This window comes from Physella acuta, unplaced genomic scaffold (genome assembly GCF_028476545.2).
Source record: "Physella acuta isolate Inbredline_101_S28 unplaced genomic scaffold, ASM2847654v3 ptg000156l, whole genome shotgun sequence".
In the NCBI taxonomy this organism is placed as follows: domain Eukaryota; kingdom Metazoa; phylum Mollusca; class Gastropoda; family Physidae; genus Physella; species Physella acuta.
The window spans coordinates 164,965-185,268 of record NW_026731675.1 but is presented as its reverse complement, the minus strand read 5'-3'; the positions used below and the strand labels follow the sequence as shown (position 1 = coordinate 185,268).

General features: G+C 30.9%; 3 protein-coding genes across 6 annotated transcripts in view; 2 read left to right on the top strand and 1 right to left on the bottom strand.

Annotated features, from left to right (window-relative positions):
- Nucleotides 1–1,165: 1,165 nt before the first annotated feature.
- Nucleotides 1,166–9,242, top strand: LOC131935731 (long-chain fatty acid transport protein 2). Of its 4 annotated transcripts, none has more exons than XM_059292338.1 (11): nucleotides 1,166–1,238; nucleotides 2,341–2,814; nucleotides 3,909–4,019; nucleotides 4,194–4,409; nucleotides 5,213–5,371; nucleotides 5,547–5,671; nucleotides 6,432–6,623; nucleotides 6,853–6,952; nucleotides 7,222–7,432; nucleotides 8,014–8,111; nucleotides 8,261–9,242. In XM_059292338.1, the coding sequence occupies exons 2-11, from the start codon at nucleotides 2,454–2,456 to the stop codon at nucleotides 8,569–8,571; spliced, it is 1,884 nt and encodes a 627-aa protein (XP_059148321.1). In that variant the 5' UTR covers nucleotides 1,166–1,238; nucleotides 2,341–2,453; the 3' UTR covers nucleotides 8,572–9,242. The 4 variants fall into 4 exon arrangements, with proteins under 4 accessions (XP_059148321.1, XP_059148320.1, XP_059148322.1 ...); XM_059292337.1 differs by having other exon boundaries at nucleotides 1,194–1,298; XM_059292339.1 differs by lacking the exon at nucleotides 1,166–1,238 and adding an exon at nucleotides 1,478–1,496.
- Nucleotides 9,243–12,768: 3,526 nt separating this feature from the next.
- LOC131935729 (serum response factor-binding protein 1) lies at nucleotides 12,769–17,287 on the top strand. Its single transcript, XM_059292335.1, has 7 exons — nucleotides 12,769–12,962; nucleotides 14,159–14,247; nucleotides 14,463–14,535; nucleotides 14,740–14,808; nucleotides 14,969–16,482; nucleotides 16,673–16,716; nucleotides 17,141–17,287. The coding sequence occupies exons 1-7, from the start codon at nucleotides 12,888–12,890 to the stop codon at nucleotides 17,248–17,250; spliced, it is 1,974 nt and encodes a 657-aa protein (XP_059148318.1). The 5' UTR covers nucleotides 12,769–12,887; the 3' UTR covers nucleotides 17,251–17,287.
- Nucleotides 17,288–17,594: 307 nt separating this feature from the next.
- The window catches only part of LOC131935728 (ADAMTS-like protein 4), a 35,183-nt gene continuing 32,473 nt past the window's right edge, over nucleotides 17,595–20,304 (bottom strand). Inside the window, exons 14-15 of the mRNA XM_059292333.1 lie at nucleotides 19,534–19,671; nucleotides 17,595–18,985 (exon numbers count right to left, since the gene is read on the bottom strand). Of these exons, the coding sequence (XP_059148316.1) occupies nucleotides 18,882–18,985; nucleotides 19,534–19,671 (242 nt within the window). The 3' untranslated portion in view covers nucleotides 17,595–18,881. The remainder of the gene's footprint in view (nucleotides 18,986–19,533; nucleotides 19,672–20,304) is intronic.

Here is a 20,304-nt window from a genome sequence, read left to right as displayed (position 1 = left end):
TCCTGTTCATCTGGGCATAGTACGGACCACACTATCTCTACATATGTTAAGGACAAGAAACATGAACTTTACTTCATCTACCCAATAGATAATAGGTCTAAAGAAGAACTTAACTTTTACTTACGTTCTGTTTGTCAGTATTACCACTACAGGATACAAAATGTTTTCAGCATATTTCTCTCCCACTACCCAGCTTTTAGTTTTATTGTGTGTAAAGTTATGGTATGATTATGTACAAGCTGACAAGCATCTTTTTAAAGTATCTAATTACATTTTTTTTTTAAAAACAGATCACATTTTTTTTATGTTTTTCTTAAAATAATTTTTAACAATTTTCATAATTAGGAGGATTGTCATAAAATATATTAAATAATAATACTAGAACTCTCGATCTGCTGAGAGTTTACATTGGAAGGTATAATGGGAGTAAAATCTCATTCTTATCTTAGCATATCATCTAAACATTAAAACAATAAAAGGGGTCATGCATATATATTATAATATTATAATATTATTAATATATCATGAAAGCTGTTAACTGGTGGCTATTATTTTGTTATATTGTTTTATATGGGGTTGGTTGTGCTCAAGAGTCACATATAACTCTTGCTTTTATTTATTCAATAAAATCACATTAGTGTTTCATTTTTTTAAGACATGCAAAATGTATGTTTGAATGTTTAAAAATGTAAGCAGTGCCACAGATGTAACCTTTATTAAATAAAATGTTGCAAACTAGTTTTCTGTTGTTGATTGTTTTGAAGTGTGTTGAAATCTTTAGTTAATCTTTCTAAAACACATTTTATATACAGAAACTTTAGAAAATTGTGTGATATTGGGTGGGGTGGGCGTGGGATATTGAGAGTGCTCCCTGACCTGAAGGAGGAGATACTGCTGACTTATTACCAACCTGATAACTTAATGGATGTATGCATGCTTGATATTATTCATTTAATGTGTTTTATATTACCACTAGTAATTAGTAGTAAACCAGCTGACACTCCAATGGGAATAAACCTTATTTGAGAACAATATGGTGAACTAAAAAATATATATATTCCTACTTATAGAAGTCTAATTTCTTAAACAAATTTTAGATTTTAAAATAATAAAACATAAAAGGTGAAACGTAATATTTTTTTCCCAAAAGGAATGGGAGACCACTCCGAATCCAAAATAGGTCAGTGTACTCTGTACATCACAGGCTAGTTAGTTAGACTAGGAGTTTTCTGAACAAAGTGAGTGTTGAATATTGATTCATGGTTTTATTTAATTATGCACGGATTGCATATTGAATGGTAACATGCTTTATATAATTTACTGGACACAGCACATTGTCATAGTATTCATTTCAATTAGTCAATAGTTTTGTACGGGAAAGAGAGGAAGGGGGTGGCACAGCCTGTAGTTAGTAGTACTGTACTGTAGTAAAAGTAGTTTCAAGTCACTGGGTAACTGACAACTGTAACTCAGTAACTGTAACACAAGTGCTATTTGTAACTATTAATTTAGATTTGGCTCAATCAACTCGCAGATAATGGCACATAATCTAATTAAAGGCCTATAAACTATGATGATGGACTAGTAACTTAAGTAACTAGTTGCTGAAGTTTATTTTACAATTGAACATGTAAATCTAGGTCATAGGTTATGTAAATTATTCAAATTGAATGTATCATCACTGTTGGCAGTATTGGGTTCAAGTTCAGTGCAGTGATTATAAAAAGTTTGTGGGGCTTGTGTCAGTAAACTTAAATTAAATAAATTAACCTAATCTAGTTAGTAGATTAGATAGCTTGGCTTTGGGCAATAGTTTTAGTAAAGTTTTACTGGTTTTTGTTAGCAATGCTATCACTGTATCCTAGGATTCAGACTGGTGACTTGTCAAAATAATATCTAGAACCTAGATCTTTAAAGTTAAACCTTTACCCCTCCTACAAGCAACTAATTTAGTTCAGCTTAAACTTCAGACTATGTTAAAGTGGGTAGTATTCAGGGAGAGGACACATTTATTACGATTGCTATTGATTTTTCATTTTTTTCTCATTTTTTATTAAAATTACTTTCATGCTGTATTCAGCTCTCAAGTAAATGTAATAATTTTTATTAATTTTTTTTATATGTGTAGGCCTATACATTATTTATAAAATTTTTACTTGATTAGTGCTATAAGATCACTTGTTTAATATTGTATAAGCATTTACCATTGTGTAAACATTATAATAATATACTTATTAAGTTATTATAATAAGTTTAATAGAATTTGTTGCCATACATTTAACTGTTTTTCAACTGTAATATTTAATTCATTTTAAAACAAATTTATTTATAATTTTACAGGTTCTGAAAGGAAACTTGAAAATGGTTCATCTCTAGCTTCATTGTTTTTTTTCTGATGCTTACTAAAACTTACAATAACTATACACATCTTGGCATAATATCTCCTCAAGAAAATGAAATTTTACGAAAAAGTTCTTATAGGATCGGTTGGAACCGCCAGCGCTGGTGTAGTTGCATGGAAGACAATGTTCCCATGGATTGGCCATGACCTTAAACTGTTAAAAGCTGGCGGTAAAGTAATGAAACAAAGAGAATCAGCTATGTCATCACTTCTAATTGATAAGTTTGAGAAGCTTGTAGTGGACACACCAAAAAAGCCTTTTATTATCTATGAGGATAACATCTACACCTATGAATTTGTTGACCAAATGGCTTGTAAAATTGCCAACATAGCTAAGTCATGGGGACTAAAACCACGTGATTGTGTAGCTATTATGATTCAGAATGAACCATCTTTCATTTGGACTTTTTTGGGTAAGAATATTTAAGGTACCAGGCAACCATGTCTGTCATAGCGTAGATATAAAGAATTAGACGACTAGTAGAGGTTACAAAGGACGGTGCGAACTTGACTGTAGACGATTTGGTGCGAGAGTATTGTGCGCATGTTGAATACAATATTTGTGGCGCGAATGTGACATGAGCATGACGCGACAATGTACCAAGGACGTAGACCACGGCAGTAACGTTAGTTGGGGGTTAGTAATTGTAGGAGACGGATGTATTCTTTGATATTGTGCAAATAAGTGTGTGTTAATAAAGTTAGTGTTCTTTTCATAAACGAAGTGGTTGACTTTTGTTAATTAGTGTCTGCGGAACATAAGAGTGATTCCCGTCCTACTCACAAGTATAATAGTTGTCGTATGAATAGTAGCAGATCAGAATATAGAAAAGATATAGAGAAGATATAATTATATAATATATATGAAACCCCCCATCACAATGTCTAGGTCTAGTTGTTAATCATTCTGACTCTTAGCTCTTAACACTACTCACCATGCAAATAATTTTGTTAGTATTAATATATTTGATCAGTAGCCACCTAGAAAGGGTAGGACAAATACAGTCCAGTTGAGATAACATCATGGTGTCACCTGAATTTGGATGATAAAAAAATATGAGTTTGTCCTTCTAAGTATTAATTTTTAAAAAAAATGCAGTTTGTAATGTTTGTTTGTCATTGTTTACTATATCTTATTATGGAAGAATTACTGTGGAGAAAGACCAAGTTATTAAGTTATTTGTTTCCTGATTAATCTTGTAATGTATGTTTTTATTTTGTTTGAAGTTCCTTTAAGATCTGATTTCTCATTTGGCAGATGGAGTAGAGTTCATGTATTTCTGTGGCATCAGTGTAAATAGAAATAGTGTGGTCAGTTCCTCTGTACCCAGTGACCTTTACTTTCCATAGTGTGAATCTGGATGTGAACTCAAGGCTATAGGGTTGACAGTCATGTACTCTTCCATCTGACCATAGCATCCCAAAAATGTAGTATACTTATTCTATTGTACAACAGACACATCATTCTCAATAAAATTTGAACCAATTTGTATTCATGTGTTTACAGGATTGCAAAAGCTGGGAATTACTGTGGCTAAAATCAACTTCAACCTCAGAATGCACCCACTTATTCACAGCATTTTAGCAGCAGATCCAAAATATCTAATTGTTGGCCCAGGTAATATTACATCTACATTTTTAAATTTATAAAGTAATTTAAATACTACAGCACCTCAATTAACCAAGTTAGAAATGATTTAGTTATATATTTTGTGTCCTAATAAAATTGATATTTTTCACTAAGTGGATGATTACAAAAAATGACTAGACTAATTCCTGACTAATTTTAAAGGAGATGGCATGCTAGAGGCAGTGATAGATGTAGTAGACAGCCTGGGCGAATTGCAAGTGTATGTACAAGGTCTGGACACATTACCCGCCCCTCATGGCCTCCACTCCCTGGATCCACTGTTAGCCAAAACACTACCTTTGCCTATCAGTCCACTGGTCAGACAAAGCATTACACTAGAGGACATCTGCTGCTATATCTACACATCTGGCACTACAGGTATTTTTACAGTTTTGAATATAAATATTGTGGTATACATTTATTATGGGATAGTCCACTCAGATTAGCACACAATGCAGTAGGCTTGGTGAACATGGTTGGACAACACAAGCCCCTCATAATAAGATGAAAATTACATTCTGAACTCTACTGCAACTTTGGTCAGGAGGGTTAATTGATTAAACTTATACATTGGTTGAAGAATTGTCACAGTTTAAAAAATATACCATGCCATGTTTAATAAAAAAAAAAATTTAAAAGGAATCATCTGATCCTGTGTGTAAATGTACTTTTTATTTCAACAGCGTAATGAGGTGATATGATAAACCAGAGGTGGTTGTTTTAGCAGCATTGTTTGACACTTATTTAGCTTTTTGTATAACACTGCTATTATTTCCAGTAACACTTGTATACACTAGGTTGGTTTTGGGTTATTTGAGATGGACCATTTCACATATCTCTACTTCATTTAGACATAGCTGATGTATTGCATGTTTAAATTGCAATAAAGGTTGCAGTATTTTATGCAACTGTACATATAATTCTTTATTGTTTTGATTTTTTTGCTTTTCTTTTAAAATTTCTTTTATACTTTATTGTTTTATAGATGTGTTTAAACTTTATTCATTTTGTCTATCTTAAAGCCCATGAAATAAATGACTATATTGCTTGATACAAATCACATATTTTGTTCTCTTCCCAAACTGCTCTGATAATTTATTTAACTTGAGTTATGTAATCATAAAGCACTTACGACTGATGTTTTAACGCTGTTGAATGTGTTAGATGCTTTTTTTGTGTAGGGAACCCAAAGCCAGCAATAATCAACCATGGTAAATCAATAGGCATTGGATGTTGCTTATTGTTTGTAGACCTCTCTGCTGATGATAATTTATATGTAGTACTTCCACTCTACCACAGTTCAGGAGGAGGCATAGCATTATATGGAGCTATTTTGACAGGTATTTTTATTTAAGGGTTTAGCATTGTATGGAGCACTTATTTCAGGTATTCTATATTTAATGCTGCTAAACTTAAAAATGACATTGTTTAAAGTAATCTCAAACAACATAAAGTGTATTGAAACATTAGAATTACAATATAACCTATTTTTTACATGAATTAAACAATTTTCAGGAGCCACCATAATATTGAGAAGAAAATTTTCTGCCAGTAATTTTTGGTCAGATGTTTGTCGGTACAATGTCACAGTGTTCCAGTACATTGGAGAGTTGTTCAGATATTTGTTATCTCAACCACCAGTAGGTGAACTTTTTTTGTTGTTGTTGCCTAATATAAATAAGAAAATATAACTTTACAGTAAGACTTAGTTTGCCAAATATAAAATAAGAAAATATAAATTTACAGTAAGACTTTGTTTAACATGTAGGTTTTTTAATTGGATGTCAAGTAAACCTTAGTTGAAAAGGTTGACCTGTTCTCATAGTTTTTCTATCTCTATTTTTCATCTCATATTTATTGTTCTTTATTACTTCATTAGGGCAGTTGCTTTCGAGAAGAATTAATTTTTTAAAGCACTGCCTTAGTGAGTGGTGGCAGCATGGGCAATTATTTTGTTTTGCTTGAAATTGGAAAAGTAAAATAATTTAGTAATCAGTGTAAATAATTAATAGCTGTTTCATCGTTGTTAAGTGATTTCATCCAAAGCAGCAGCTTACAAAGTTCATAAGTTAGTTATTGAAACAACATTTACAATATTAATTACTTAGATCAAATTTTAAAAAAGCGTTATATCAATATGTTTAGTTTTTTAATTACAATGTTTTATAACTTAAGTCATAATTCTTCAAAATCTTTGTGATTAAGACTTACTATTCATGATTTGCAATCACATTAATTATTCTGTTGGCTTAGTTTCATTATTAAGTTTCACTGTTTTAGGTAAAAACTTAAGGTGATACTAAGCAGTGTCTTACTGTATGCTAACATCTTTGGCTTGATAAGTACAATCATGATTTTGTAAACTTAATTATTTAAGCATCCTTTATTATTTTATTTTAGAGTGACTTTGAATCATCCCATAAAATAAGGGCTGTGTTTGGTAATGGACTTAGAAAAGACATTTGGCTTGATGTTCAGAAACGTTTTAAACTGCCATTGATCGCGGAGTTTTTTGGTGCAACAGAAGGAGTTACAATGTTAATTAACATGTCCAATGTAACAGGAGCTATAGGCAGACTCTCACCTTTTCTGGTAACATGTTAGACATTATAGAACCTGATGCGAAATTTTAAACATTTGTTGTATAAAATCATCTTTTTTACTAGGTTTCATTTGGAACTTTTTTCTGCATTGATTTTCTGAACCTAATTGCATTAAATATTGCAATAAAATGTACTTATGTTGTTTTGTCTGTATTACCAGATTTTAACAAACTAATTTCAAGATTATGTTTCTCATTATTAAAGTTTAATTTCTTCAGAACAAGCTAGATCCAGCTCCCAAGGAGTTAGTGAAGTTTGATTTTACAACAGCTATGCCAATACGAGATAAAAATGGACGCTGTATAAAAGTTGGCATTGGTAAGAGGACAAATTTAAACCTTTGATGATTAAATTACTTGCTGTTTACTGTAATAATTTTCTTTTTAAAAAAAATATAATGCATTGTTAAATTTTTCTTAAAGTTCGAATGAGAGTAATTGTTTTTGAGCTTCTAAGCATGTGAGGCTATATGTGTTAATAAAAGGGTAATCACCAAATTCATATGTGTAATCTTATGTTTTTCTACTAGTAAAGCAAAAGTTTAGTTTTATTCATCAAACATCTCTCCTTTTATTGCCTAATTTCAGGGGAACCTGGTCTGTTTATAGCCAAAGTTCCAGAAGAAATTATGAAAGAAGGATCGCTAAATGTGTACCGCAGTTCTAACGAAGCTAATGAAAAAAAGCTAGTTAGAGATGCCTTCACCAAAGGGGATTTGTGGTTCAACTATGGGGACGTTTTCACACTAGACAAAAATTACTTTTTATATTTCCATGATAGAATTGGTGATACATTCAGGTGAACATTTTCTATCATTATGGCAATTGTTTTATTATTTGTTGGCTAGTATTATTGAGTGATTTTAGTGCTTTGTATAATATTTAGTTGAAATGTCCCACTACACAGAAAAATATATACAAATTTACTTGTATATAATAATTCATATAATTTAATTATATACATATTTACTTGTATATAATTATTTATATTATTTAACTATTCACTAAAATTCTGCCCAAATTATTAATTATTTTAACTATTTTAATTAGGTTAACCTTTTCACATCAAACCACTATCTTAATTGATCATATTACATTATGCAAAATGGCATAACTCTTTCAAAAACTGAGAGTGAAATTTTAAAGTTAATTAAAATGTAACTACATATTTCACCTAATAAAGCCTATAAAACAGAATCCAAAATAAGCAGTGGCACAAACATACAATTTTAACAAAACCCAAAATGGTATATCTTCATTACAGCAACAAAATTTAAAAAATTCCAAACATGAGGTAAAAGTACATGGCCAGAAATTTGTCTCATTCCTGGATGTTGTTGCTATAATATAATTTTTATCTGTGTTAATTTCCTGTGATAGGTGGAAAGGTGAGAATGTGTCAACCACAGAGCTGGCCAATATGATAACATCTGTTTCCTTTGTAAATGATGCTAACGTGTATGGTGTAACTATTCCAGGTAGTTCTTTGGCTTAATGTAGTATTTTTCTATTTATGTGTTGGTATGTTATTTTTGGAAATTGCTAAAAAAAAAAAAATTTGTCTGCTTTTTAAAAGTCATAGCCTCAGTTAAGTAACATAGTTTAACAGTGAAACATTTGTTTTCAGGCCATGATGGGAGAGCGGGTATGGTAGCTATTACATTAAAGGAGGGCTTGAAGCTAGGTGAGGGAGAGCTGAAAGAACTGTACGACCATGTTTGTCAGGAGCTTCCAACATATGCCAGACCATTGTTCCTACGGGTTTTGGATGCAGCTGTCTTGACCAACACATTCAAGCAGAGGAAGGTGGAACTGGTCAGTGAAGGTTTTGACTTGAATCAAGTCAAAGACCCTCTCTACTATCTGGACAATGAGAAACATACATACAGTCCATTAACAACTGCTGATTTGTCCAAATTTCTCTCCTCCAAGTTGTAAGAATTATAGCTCTTTTAATATGGGTTTATTATTTTGACACTCATTACACAGGATTTTTTTTTTCAACTGCTTCTTTGACAAATATATAATGCTAATGAAAAAGAATTGGAGTTTATTATATTTACACTTTGTACCCGTGACTGTGAAAAGTGAATGCGCAAATGACATAAAATTTTAGTGCCATTTGAAACGGTGAGCATCAGAATACTGTCCCAGGAATCAGTGCAATAAAAATAAGTAATAGAACATAGAAATGATAGATGACATTGTGATTTTTTTTTTTAAATGTCCAAAAACATTTAACAAATATTCCAAGAAACAAAGTCTCCAAAGCAGCACATATTGTTTTAATATTTAGCAAATATTTATTAAACTACTATTGACAGACTAGTGTGGAGATAGTTAAAAAAAAGACTGGACGTGACTTTTGATTACTGTAGCCAGTGTTCCACCAGGTTGTGGTTTGTTTACTCCCTGCCCTTTGTTTTACTTGCTTGTAATTTTATTATCTGTCTGGGAAAAATGTCCCGTATAAGTTTAATGAAATAAAAAAATATTGGAACTTGTAATTGAAAATTTGGGCTTTAAAAATGTTGATTGTTCCAATGAAACAATTCTCAGATGTCAAAGTAATGTTAACATTTATTATATGCATTAAAAAATAAATAATTTTAAAATTTTGCTGTTTAATTTAGCAATATTTTATATTGAAATATCAGAAAAAACAAAAATTGTCAAATAGCAACCAGTGTATTAGAGCACTTTAAAAGAAGTGTACCCCCTCCCCCCATTTTGTTGGTGTTTTCTGCTCAAACAATTGTTAACAAAGAAAAAAAACCAGCTTTAACTGTTGATTTGATAAAACTATTTGCTTTGTAAGTGGTTGTCCATTAATGAGATACTTTTTTGGCTCTGTTTTTACCTTACACCCCTCCCATCATCACACATGGTCACAAAATGTCAGTTTCAAAATTTACTTTTTCAAATTCAAAATTGTGACATCACATCATTTGAATCCACCCACCTTTTCTCATCACAAATTCTCACAAAAGTGTAATCACCCCTCCTTTAGGAGTAAGACGTTTTCTGGACCACCCCTTACATGTAATTAGTTCTTTGTTTGGGAAGGCAATATTTAATGGCATATTAGATTTATTGGTGTTGTGTGTTTGTATGTGCAAAAATTGTGTTTCTGGAAGTTAAGGCAGCTATGATCTTTTAACAATAAATCTTGTTATCTTGACATGAATAGCTGCTTTACCCAAACAGCATATTTTTCAATGTACTTATTATTTTTATTATGTTTGAAAAAGTGTTACAAATTTTCTGATATTTTTATAGCTAGTTAAAGTTTCGGTATTTTTTTTTATATCTAATAAAATTTTCTGGAATTTCTATATCAAGTAAAAGAAGACTGTACTAGTATATGGTTAATGTGTTTTTGTTGCAACTTAATGTATAAATGCATTTTAACCATACATTTCTCATTATTAGACCCACATTTTCCATAAGTGTAGATTTGTAAAATGAGGATCAGAAAAAAGTCCACTGAAATACCAATTCTCTATAATATGCTACACATATTTATAAATCACGTTAACAAAGATTCTAATGACATAGGTGATAAAATGTGACATTTTATGATTATGCAAATATTTTTGCAGTTTTTATGTGTATTTTTATCTATTGCAAATGTGTCCAAAATGGAACGTCAGTTTGAGTTTTAACAACCCATATCAGGATATATACACAGGGTTATTGTCTAGGTCATTAAATTGTACTTAACTTTGCTCCATTATGCCTTGTTATTACTAGACGACTATTAACTTACTATTTTGATTGTTTAATTCTCTGAACTGGTATTATCTACAGATATGCATCGAGGACAGTATTTATATATTTTTTTAAATGGCATAGCTTTTTTGGTTTTGTTTCATTTTTTACAGATAAATGGACTTGAAGTGTGTAGTTTTTATTTATTTTATTGCCATAATGCGCATTGCATACAGTTTAATAAAATGTGTTTAACAAATATTTGTTTAATATAGGCCATTCAAAAACAAAAGGCTGTTTATTTAAAGAAAATATTGTTAATTATTTCTAAATTAATCTATTACTTGATACAGTTTTGTTGATCTAGAAATTATTTGTGATTTTAAGTTACACTTTTCATGATGTATATTTATTTAAATAACTAATACTAATCTTATTCTCCTTACTATATTGGCTTGAGTATTTTATTGGTTTATAAATACTAAATTTACCACCTTTCTCATGGAATAACAGTGAATAAAGTGCGCAAATAAACTATTAATGTGCCAATAAAAATATCCAGTGAGTTTTTATTATATTTGTTACATGCCTAAATAGTGTTTTTTTCTGCTTTACTTGCTGTTTAAGCTGTCTTAAATCCTTGTGTCATAAGACAAACTAAGCACTACAGATATTTCTGATAACTCATAAAAATGTTAATCTAAATCAAAGACAGCACATCATAGTTAAAATTTAAGCTCAAAAAAACAACTCGCTTTCCTGTGTAGGCCTACTTTGCATTTTAAATTTTTTATTTTAACTGCATACAATATAAATAAAACTTGTAAAAGTTCACCAAAGCTGCTAAACCTGGCTAAAACTCCGACCCTAAAAGATATACCAACAGAAAAGTGTACTCTTACTTCAGAGGCGTATCCAGGTTTTCGGTGTAGGGGGAGCGGAAATAGCAAAAAAAGGCGCCGAATTAGTAATATCTTCTATATAAGTATATATATATATATATATATATATATATATATATATATATATATATATATATATATACATATATACATAGATATTTCTTCGATATGATGTAAAATAAATTTAAATTAGCACTCTGAAGAAATTAAAAAAAAAACACAATGTAGGCCGATGAAACAAAAAAAAATGGTTTCATACTAAAGATATATATATATATATATATATATATATATATATATATATATATATATATATATATATATATATATAATCACACTAGAACCAAAAACAATAAACGGCATAATCTGTTTCGTAATCCTTGTAAAAAAAATGCATAATAATTCCTGGGACATCTATTAAGACTATCAAAAATTGGAAATAATCAATATCTTAATATATATGTATATGTCTACATAAAAAAAAAAAAGTAAAGTTTCCCTTTCAAACCTTACGGTCTATGGGGCAAGTGAAGTAGAGTTCATTTGTTTCTGTGACCTCGGCATATGAAGAGATAGTGTGGTCAGCACTATGCCCAGCCGCCTTTACTTTCCCTAACGTGAGTTAGGTACCCATCAGAGTTGGGTGGACTCGGGGACGGTCTACTGACTAGAACCCGGATTCGAACTCGATACTTACGGGTTAGCAGTCCAGCTCTCTACCGCTAGACCACTCCGTCCCATGTCTACATATTTTATTATATTTTTTATTTTTTATTATTTTTTATTATATTTTTATTATAAATATCAAAACAAATCAATAATTACTTAAGAATCTAATAAAGTAATTTAACACTTCGTTTTTACAAAAATATTTTATCTACAATCAGAATTAAATATATTGTCATCATAAATGCTAAACTTTTACAGCATAATGAAAGTTTTTTAAATCAGAGTTGGTATAAAAGCCAGCTTTTATATTCATTAGTAATAGATTCGGAATAATAGCCTACATTTAACTATAATATCGGTCTTACATTTCAGATGATGTACTTTTTAATTAGCTACTGACTTTTAGTGTTCTTTAAAGATAATTTTTTTTACATAATGAGAAGGTATGGGTTAGATCACTGTATTGCTCGCACACCTTTTACTGATAATTGCAAGAACAATATTCACAGAGATTTACGTTTCAAATGTGCCTACCAAAGATAATTTTTTAACAAATATCAATGTTTAAAACTTTGAGTTTAAAAAGTTTCCAAAAAGGCGCCACTTTGCTAAAAATGGCCAGAGGGGGAGCGGCTGCTCCCCCTGCTCCCCCCTGCGTACGCTACTGTCTTACTTATTTCAGACATTTGATTTAATAAAAAAAAATTATATTGACATAAAATCGTATTTTGTTTTGTTTCTAATTATTGGAAAGATATAAATCATTAAAAAAGTGAAAAAGAAATATCTAACCTTTACATCCTAAAAGGGAGATCACTGTAATGTTTTTTTTTCAGGTGGAAGCATTATCAATTTTGGAGTCGTGTTTTAATTTATGTACTTGGAGTGTAGCTAATAGAGCTAGATCTAGATCTACTTATAATTTATATTAAATATCAAGGCAAAGAGTATTAGTATTAGATATACCAGCAAATGACAATCATGGATTCTAGAAGTATTGATTTTGCCAAAACGGCATCTATTGACATGATGGCCCTGAACAACAAGGTTGGCTTTTCTCTGCATTTCAACAAAGTCCAAATTGAAATTTTTAATTTTTAAAAAACTTTATTATTTATTTAATTATTTAGGCCTATTAATTATTATGTAATGTAGGCCTACTTTTACTTAGTTTAGCCTAGATTAGATAATACATTATTAATATTAAATATTATAAGTGCACGGTCAAACCACCGCTGCAGCAACCCTCCTGTTTTTTGCTTCATATAAAAATAGGTAAAATCATGATATAGCATCGGTTATTATACCGGAACTGTACAGCAGTAAAAAACAGTAAAACCATGGCGTAGTCTGTCGAGCGTTCCAGAAACCACTGGAAATTCTGTAAACCATCATTTATTTTCCGCCATATTATTTAATATTTTTAATACCTAGGCCTAATGTTTAAAATGTGCAAGTGCAAGGATTGATTTTAGTTGTATTTTAAATACTGTTTTGCTAATTATTTTGTATTTCTAATTATTTTAAATTTTAAGTGTATGTGCTAATTATTGCTGCTACTCAACATTGTTATTGTTCTTCTTACTACTTTTAACTTTAGTAAATCTAATGGTCTTATTTTACTAACAGAACTAGAGCTAGTTGTCGCAAATCTTGTGCAGGTTTTTTTCTGTGTTTCTTAAAAAAAACATTAATTTCTACATTCGACTTTATTAATAATATTTAGATTTACTAATTGTTGCTAATTTTTTGTCAATTAAACATTAAATTACGTTAATACATTAATTTAATGCACTTGACTCTATTATTATTTCAACGGTCAAATAAACTATGGTTTAGAGTAACGAATGTTACCGAAACTTAACAAACATTACCAGATAATTTCCGATGCTATATCGTGGTTTTACCTAACAATAATTGTTTGGATGTTTTATACAAAATCTACCAATATCTGCTGTATGTATGTCCATTTCAAAATACTCACTAAAAGAAGACAAACTGTATATTATTAATATTAATTAGGCCTACTATAATTTGTGGTCTCCCAGTTTTAGCACAACAAGCAGCATATGTATAATTAATATTTTTACCTGTATAGTTTTTTTTTAGATACTAAATCTATACCTTTTAAAAAGCTTACAGTAATCATTATCTGATTTGGTTTAAACCCCCATTAGTTGTGGCACTCTCAGTTTAGTGAGATTTCAATAGTTATTCTCAGATGTCTTTTCTACTTATCACAGATTGTCAAAATGAGACAAACTGTGAAACGGAGTAAAGTGCAAGTTATCAACAAACTTTGCAAGTACATTACAGAACTCAAAAAGAAAAAGTAAGCTATCTAGTCTAATTTAGAGAGTATTTTCATGTTAAAGTTTTGGTATGTACCTGTAGTTTAATTTTAACAAAATACCTTATAATATTTCAATTACATTACTTTTTAGTTGAGCAGCTTGTAATGTATATATTTATAACTAGGTGAAATAAATGTAGAGATTGTTTGGCCTTTAAACTTTACTGAAATTTTTCTTTCTGATTCCGTTTTAGAGGCACAGAGGAGCAGAAAGAAAAAAATTTACGCAAAGCTGAAAGATATATTGAGGAAATTGATTCAATTAAGGTAAACATTTATATGTTAGATGAAAGCTTTGAGCCTTAGTTTTGGTAAAAATATTTTAAATTATCTTTTTGTCTTCTGTGTGCTACAACAGTTGGTAAATTGCTCTGTGTACATATACACACAATGTTTTTGGTTTATTTGAAGTGTTTAACTGCCAGTAAGATCGTTTACAAAAATATTCTCTTTTAAATTTGTATGTTTCAGAAATTAAAAGAAGACAAAGTATCCAAGTATGCACTTGCTAATACAAAGTCATTTGCAGAAGTGTCTAAGGCAAGTGTTAATCACCACTCTATTTTGTTAATTTATTCGATATTAATAATCAAAAATGTTTCAGTTTAAACAATAAGTAAAGATTTGCTTAGGATCAAGTTAATTAAGGTAAAAATAATTCTAGATTCCTATTCTGATTTACTTAAAATTTATTTTACAGCTAAGCTTATTGGCTGGTCCACGGGCTTTGGCTCGTCTTGCAGATCATCCCCTTATGAAAAAAGTTGTTTCTGATTTTCGCCAGCAACACCAGGATTGGCAAGACCTAGCGGCTTATCTGCTGATAAAACAAACCGGGCGTAGATTCAAGACAAAAAAACAAAAACAAAAAAAACTAGCACATTGTGTTGAGAACATTAATGCTTCAGAGACAATGACTAAAGCTTATATACATGAAAGGTTTGGGAAGGAAGGTCTGGAAAAAGCAGAACAAAGATTTGAAAGAAAAAGAAAACGTTCTAAAATTACATCTGGTGCTGAAACAAGTGATGATGCTTCAGTCCCTAAAGTGGTTGTTGCTGAATCTAAAGAAATACAACAGAAAGCAAGTCCATCTAAAATAATAAATCAAAGTCTTGCAGACACAGAAAAAAGCTTAGTTATAAATGAAAGTTTAGAAGATAAAGATAAAACCTTAAATTCAAGCGAAACTACTGAGAATAACGATGAAAACTTACATTCAATTCCTATAAAACCTAAGACTAATATAAAGAAAGACATTTTAAATAAAGAATCAAATGAAGTTAAAGATATACTCTGCACAGATAAAATCAAAGATGCAAATATTGAGAGAGAACAAGCTGGTCTTGAAATAGTTTGTCACAGTAGCAATTTGTTGGTGAAACCTAGTCTTGACCAATCTTCTTCAGACAAACATAGTCAACATGACCTCTCTTCAGACAAAGATATTGAACAAGATCTCTCACATGATGAAGATATTGAACATGATCTGTCAGATGATGAAGAAAGCAGTTCTAGTTCAGAAGATGAAAGTGCTGAGCAATCTTCAGCCTCATCAATTGTGGAAAATGAAGAAGAAAATAACCCAGAGACTGAAGCTACTGATGAGCATCTAAAAAATAGCAGTAAAAAATCAGAATCAAGAAGTGAATGTGTTGTGAAAGAATTAAATCTGGGTGAGGACAATAGCAGTGATGTAATAGAGGATTCTTCTTCAAGCTCTTCTTCAGATGAAGATGAAAGTGACAAAGAAAGTGTAGATCATACGCCTGCCCGTAATAAAAAAAATAAAAAGAAGGATGTTCCAGAGTTTTTGACTAAGCCCAATAAGAATGTAATCAGTGACCCATTTTTCGGCAGTGATGATGAGGGGGAAGCTGCACAGGAAGAAATGGAGTTTAATGAATTTGATAATGGCGAAGATGATTTTTCATTTGCAGATAAAAAAAGGAAAGTGGGGTCCATGTTTTATAACCCACATGCCACTGATGATGAAAATTCCAAGAGAGCTCGTTTTAATGCAGGAAAATATCGCGGCTCATCGACTAAACAATTTGGCCATGACAGGTTCAGCAAGGAGCACAGGCCTACAAGTTGGTCTGGTAGAGGAAGTAGAACAGCACCTAGGGGTAGCATGCGTGGGAGAGGCTCATTTGGAAACAGAGACAGAAAACCACCTCATGTTAAAAGTGATCAACCAGCCAATACTAACAGGTAAGTACTTCTTTTTTTCTTTCTGTTGCATTATGTTCTCATGCTGGGTTCATGAGTTGAAAGAAATCTGTGTAAGCATATCATTAAGTTGTCACCTTACTATTTAGCTTCTTAAATCTCAATTGCATCTATTAAATTAAAGTAACATCTGCTAAAATAATCTAATGTTTTTATTATTTTGAATTGTTAGGTTTAAAGACAGTTCAAGTAAGACAAAAGTTGAACCCAAAACAGGTAAACATACATTTTTGTTCTTAAAAAACATTTCCAACTATAGTTTATTCAGAATGATAAATAAACCACTTTTCCACCATGTAATTTAAATATTGAATGGCCCCAACTATTTTCTACATAACTGCATATGAAAAATAACTAACTTAACTGGGATTGAGCATCCTATGCCTATTTTCAGTCCACTGTAGCAATTTACAGTCAACAGACTTAGGCCAGTCGACTGGGAATAGGGGCCTCCAATATTTCCTCATGAAGTAGTGTTAACAAAAGGTTTTTGTTACAACATACCAGTTTGACATTGTCTCAACATTGAAAATTTGACCATTTGATTGATGCCATGTTTATGTTAATGTAAATGCATAGTTTACCAAAACAATATTATCACTTACTAAGTTACTAATGTAACATGTTTTACTTTTTCCAGTTTCAAATACAGAAAAACTTCACCCGTCATGGGAAGCAAGTAAAAAACGCAAAGCAGAGCAAAGTAGCATCGCAGCTTTTAAAGGCAGCAAAATTGTATTCGATGATTAAAAATGACATTTTAATGTACTGATTTATTTCCTCGATTTACCAACACTAAATATGACTTGTTGGATCATAGAGTGCATGACTGCTAGCCTGAAAGTCTCTAGTTCAAATGCTGTGCTCTTGTCTGTAGGCACCCTTACTCCACCCACCCAGCTCTGAAGTAAACTCTGCTCATATAGCACTTACCACTTTCTATTCATATGCTGAATTAACAGAAACAGGACCATCAGATATGAAATAACTTAATAATTTCGTTCACAATGGTTTCAAATCCAAGGAAAATAGCTAATTGTCCAGATTAAGGAGTACCATAATTAAGTCAAAGAATTTAAAAAAAGTGGAGGATATTCACATGTATTTAAAATAATATTTATTAAAAGCAACATGGTTTGAAAACAATCACAACATAAGAATCAAATCATAATTTCAGGTAGTGTAATACAACTCCTGCTATTGAGTATTGTATAATTATTATATCTACATGATTTCTCTTGACACCAGTATCATTACTGCTGTGTACATCGTTTATTTTAAATATTGAGAGATTATCAATTTTAGATTAGCACTTGACTTATATTTCAAAGCAAAGAAAGGAGCATGTTAAGTATTGATGCTTTAGTCATATTTATAAAAATCAATACTGATTTCAGAAGGTAAATATATAGCAGTTCTGATAAACAAACTTCCACTTCTGATAAATGCTTTAATTCACATCATATGTTGCTATAAATAATTATAAATAAAGTAGTGTGACCACACTTTGTCATAATGAAGGTTTTGCTAATTGATATGTAATTAGCATTGTTATAAATGTATATTACCCTATACAGTCTTTATTGCGGCAGACTGATTAGACTTTTTGTCTTTTCTGCCTTATCTTGTAGTTAGAGAACACTGAATTAAAGTTTTAGATAGTAATTTTCTTAATGGAAACTACTAGATCAATAAAATAAAAATAATAATATTTTAGAAAGTAATTTTTCTAATTGAAATAAAGCATTTTCTAAAGTAACTTTTGAACAGAAATAGTAAATGAGCAAGAGTGCAGTTATAATATAATGGAAAAAAGCAGCCTAAAGCCAAGTCACAGGATATGTTTTTAAACGTTAGATAAGAACCTTGGAATTACTTTCATCCTTTTTAGTTTATTTTTGCTTGTATGGCATTTCAATATACAAAATACCAATCTAACTACAGCCAACTGATTTTAAATTAATAATTATTAAAGATATTAGCAATAAAATGCCAACTATTAGGAGAAAAGCTAATAATTTAAGAATCTAGATGAAATAATAGTAATATACATTTGAAAAGTACAAAACAATTTAACTATTGGCTAGCTAATAACTGAATTATTTTGCACATTACAATTTATGACTTAAAGCTCAAATTTTTATTTACATTGAAAGTAATATTTTGAAAGTTCTAATTAAAAAAAAAAATCAATTTCTTCAATTACATGTTAAGTAACCAGCATATAAATTGTATCTCAAAGCAGGATACAAACAAAATTTTCTGGAATGGAAAAAGGTTTTTTTAGCCAGTCGTGGCCTGTGTAGACCATCACAGGTAAATTTTCTGTAGCACCATATTTTTTTAAATAAACAACAGGGAGGGATTACTCTCAGATTGAATTATAACACACACGCGCAGCATGACTCCCTGAAATAGTAGCATAGGCCAGCCTGAATCACTCTACGGCAGTTCCAATATGAATCCTGACAAGGAATGTCCTTACCTGAAAGCAAACAGAAATATGAGTGGTTCCAACCCTGATATTGCAGAGAACCCTTAGTTGTTAAATATCAAGAAATAAAGGGAAGGCGTAGCCTAGTGGGAGAGAACTAGGCTGTAAACCAGAGTTCAAATCCGGGTTCAAGTCAGTAGAATGTCCCTGAGTTCACCCAGCTCTGATGGGTACCTAATTCACGTTAGGGAAAGCAAAGACTGCTGGGCATATTGCTGACCACAGCTTCTCTTCATATGCAGAAGTCCCTGAAACAGATGAACTCTACTTCATCTGCTTCATGTATCTTGGACACAAACGGGAAGAGATGATGATCAAGAAACAGGTTGTTTTATTCTGATAATAGGAGTAGAAAGAAAAATTTTAATATCTAACAATGTAAATTAATTAGTTTGTTGTGCTCAAAATGAAAAAGTCATAAATACTTGTAAATTAAGAGTAATAAAAAACAAAACGTTTAACTAAATTACATTTTTTTTAGTATATCCGTAATGTTTGATTTTTTGCTGATTAAATAAACAAAAGGTTAGAGAGTTTACCTGGCCTAGCCTGCGAGCCTGGTACGACAAGGTTCTGTGGTTTCTGATGCTGGTACTGTTCTGTGTAAGGTCTGTAGTGGACTTCTGTTGTGTTGGTCCTACTGCTGTGTACTCTATAGTGACTGTTACTTGCTTGAGCTAACACAAAATTATCAAAATACTTTGAAATGTTCAAATCAAATTATTTTAAAGTTCATTTAAACAACTCTATCAACACAAACTGTCTAGTTCTATGCCATAATTGAGAAAATAAAGTTTAAGACACTCTTAGATCCTAAATTTATTTTAAAATCCAATAATTTTTTGTTTATTATATAAACAAAGTAAAAAAAAAGCAACACAGTGAACAGGATTTATAGACCTTGGTGTACAAGATTTATAGTCCTTGTTCAGTATAAGAGCACAAAATGACATTAAAAAAACGTGGAGAAAATCATAAGGCTTTATTTATAGCCTAGTCAGGTGATAGGGAAGATTTTTTAAAATGTCAGTGCAGTAATTCATGAAATGATTCAGAAAGTAATTAAATGTATAGATCTTGTAGCAGGGCATGCATCCTAGGATTATCAGTTATTTCATGTTTTCAGATATTTCATGTTACCAGATATTTCATGGTATCATTTAATTCACATTATCAGTCTATTTTTTTTACAGGAGGGTTAGGGAGTTAAAATAATCATTACATTTTAATCCTGATAGTTAAAAGTGTTGAGACTAGTTAAGACCAATTTCATATGCAGTTACAGAATGCACAAAAAAATTCTAAGTCAC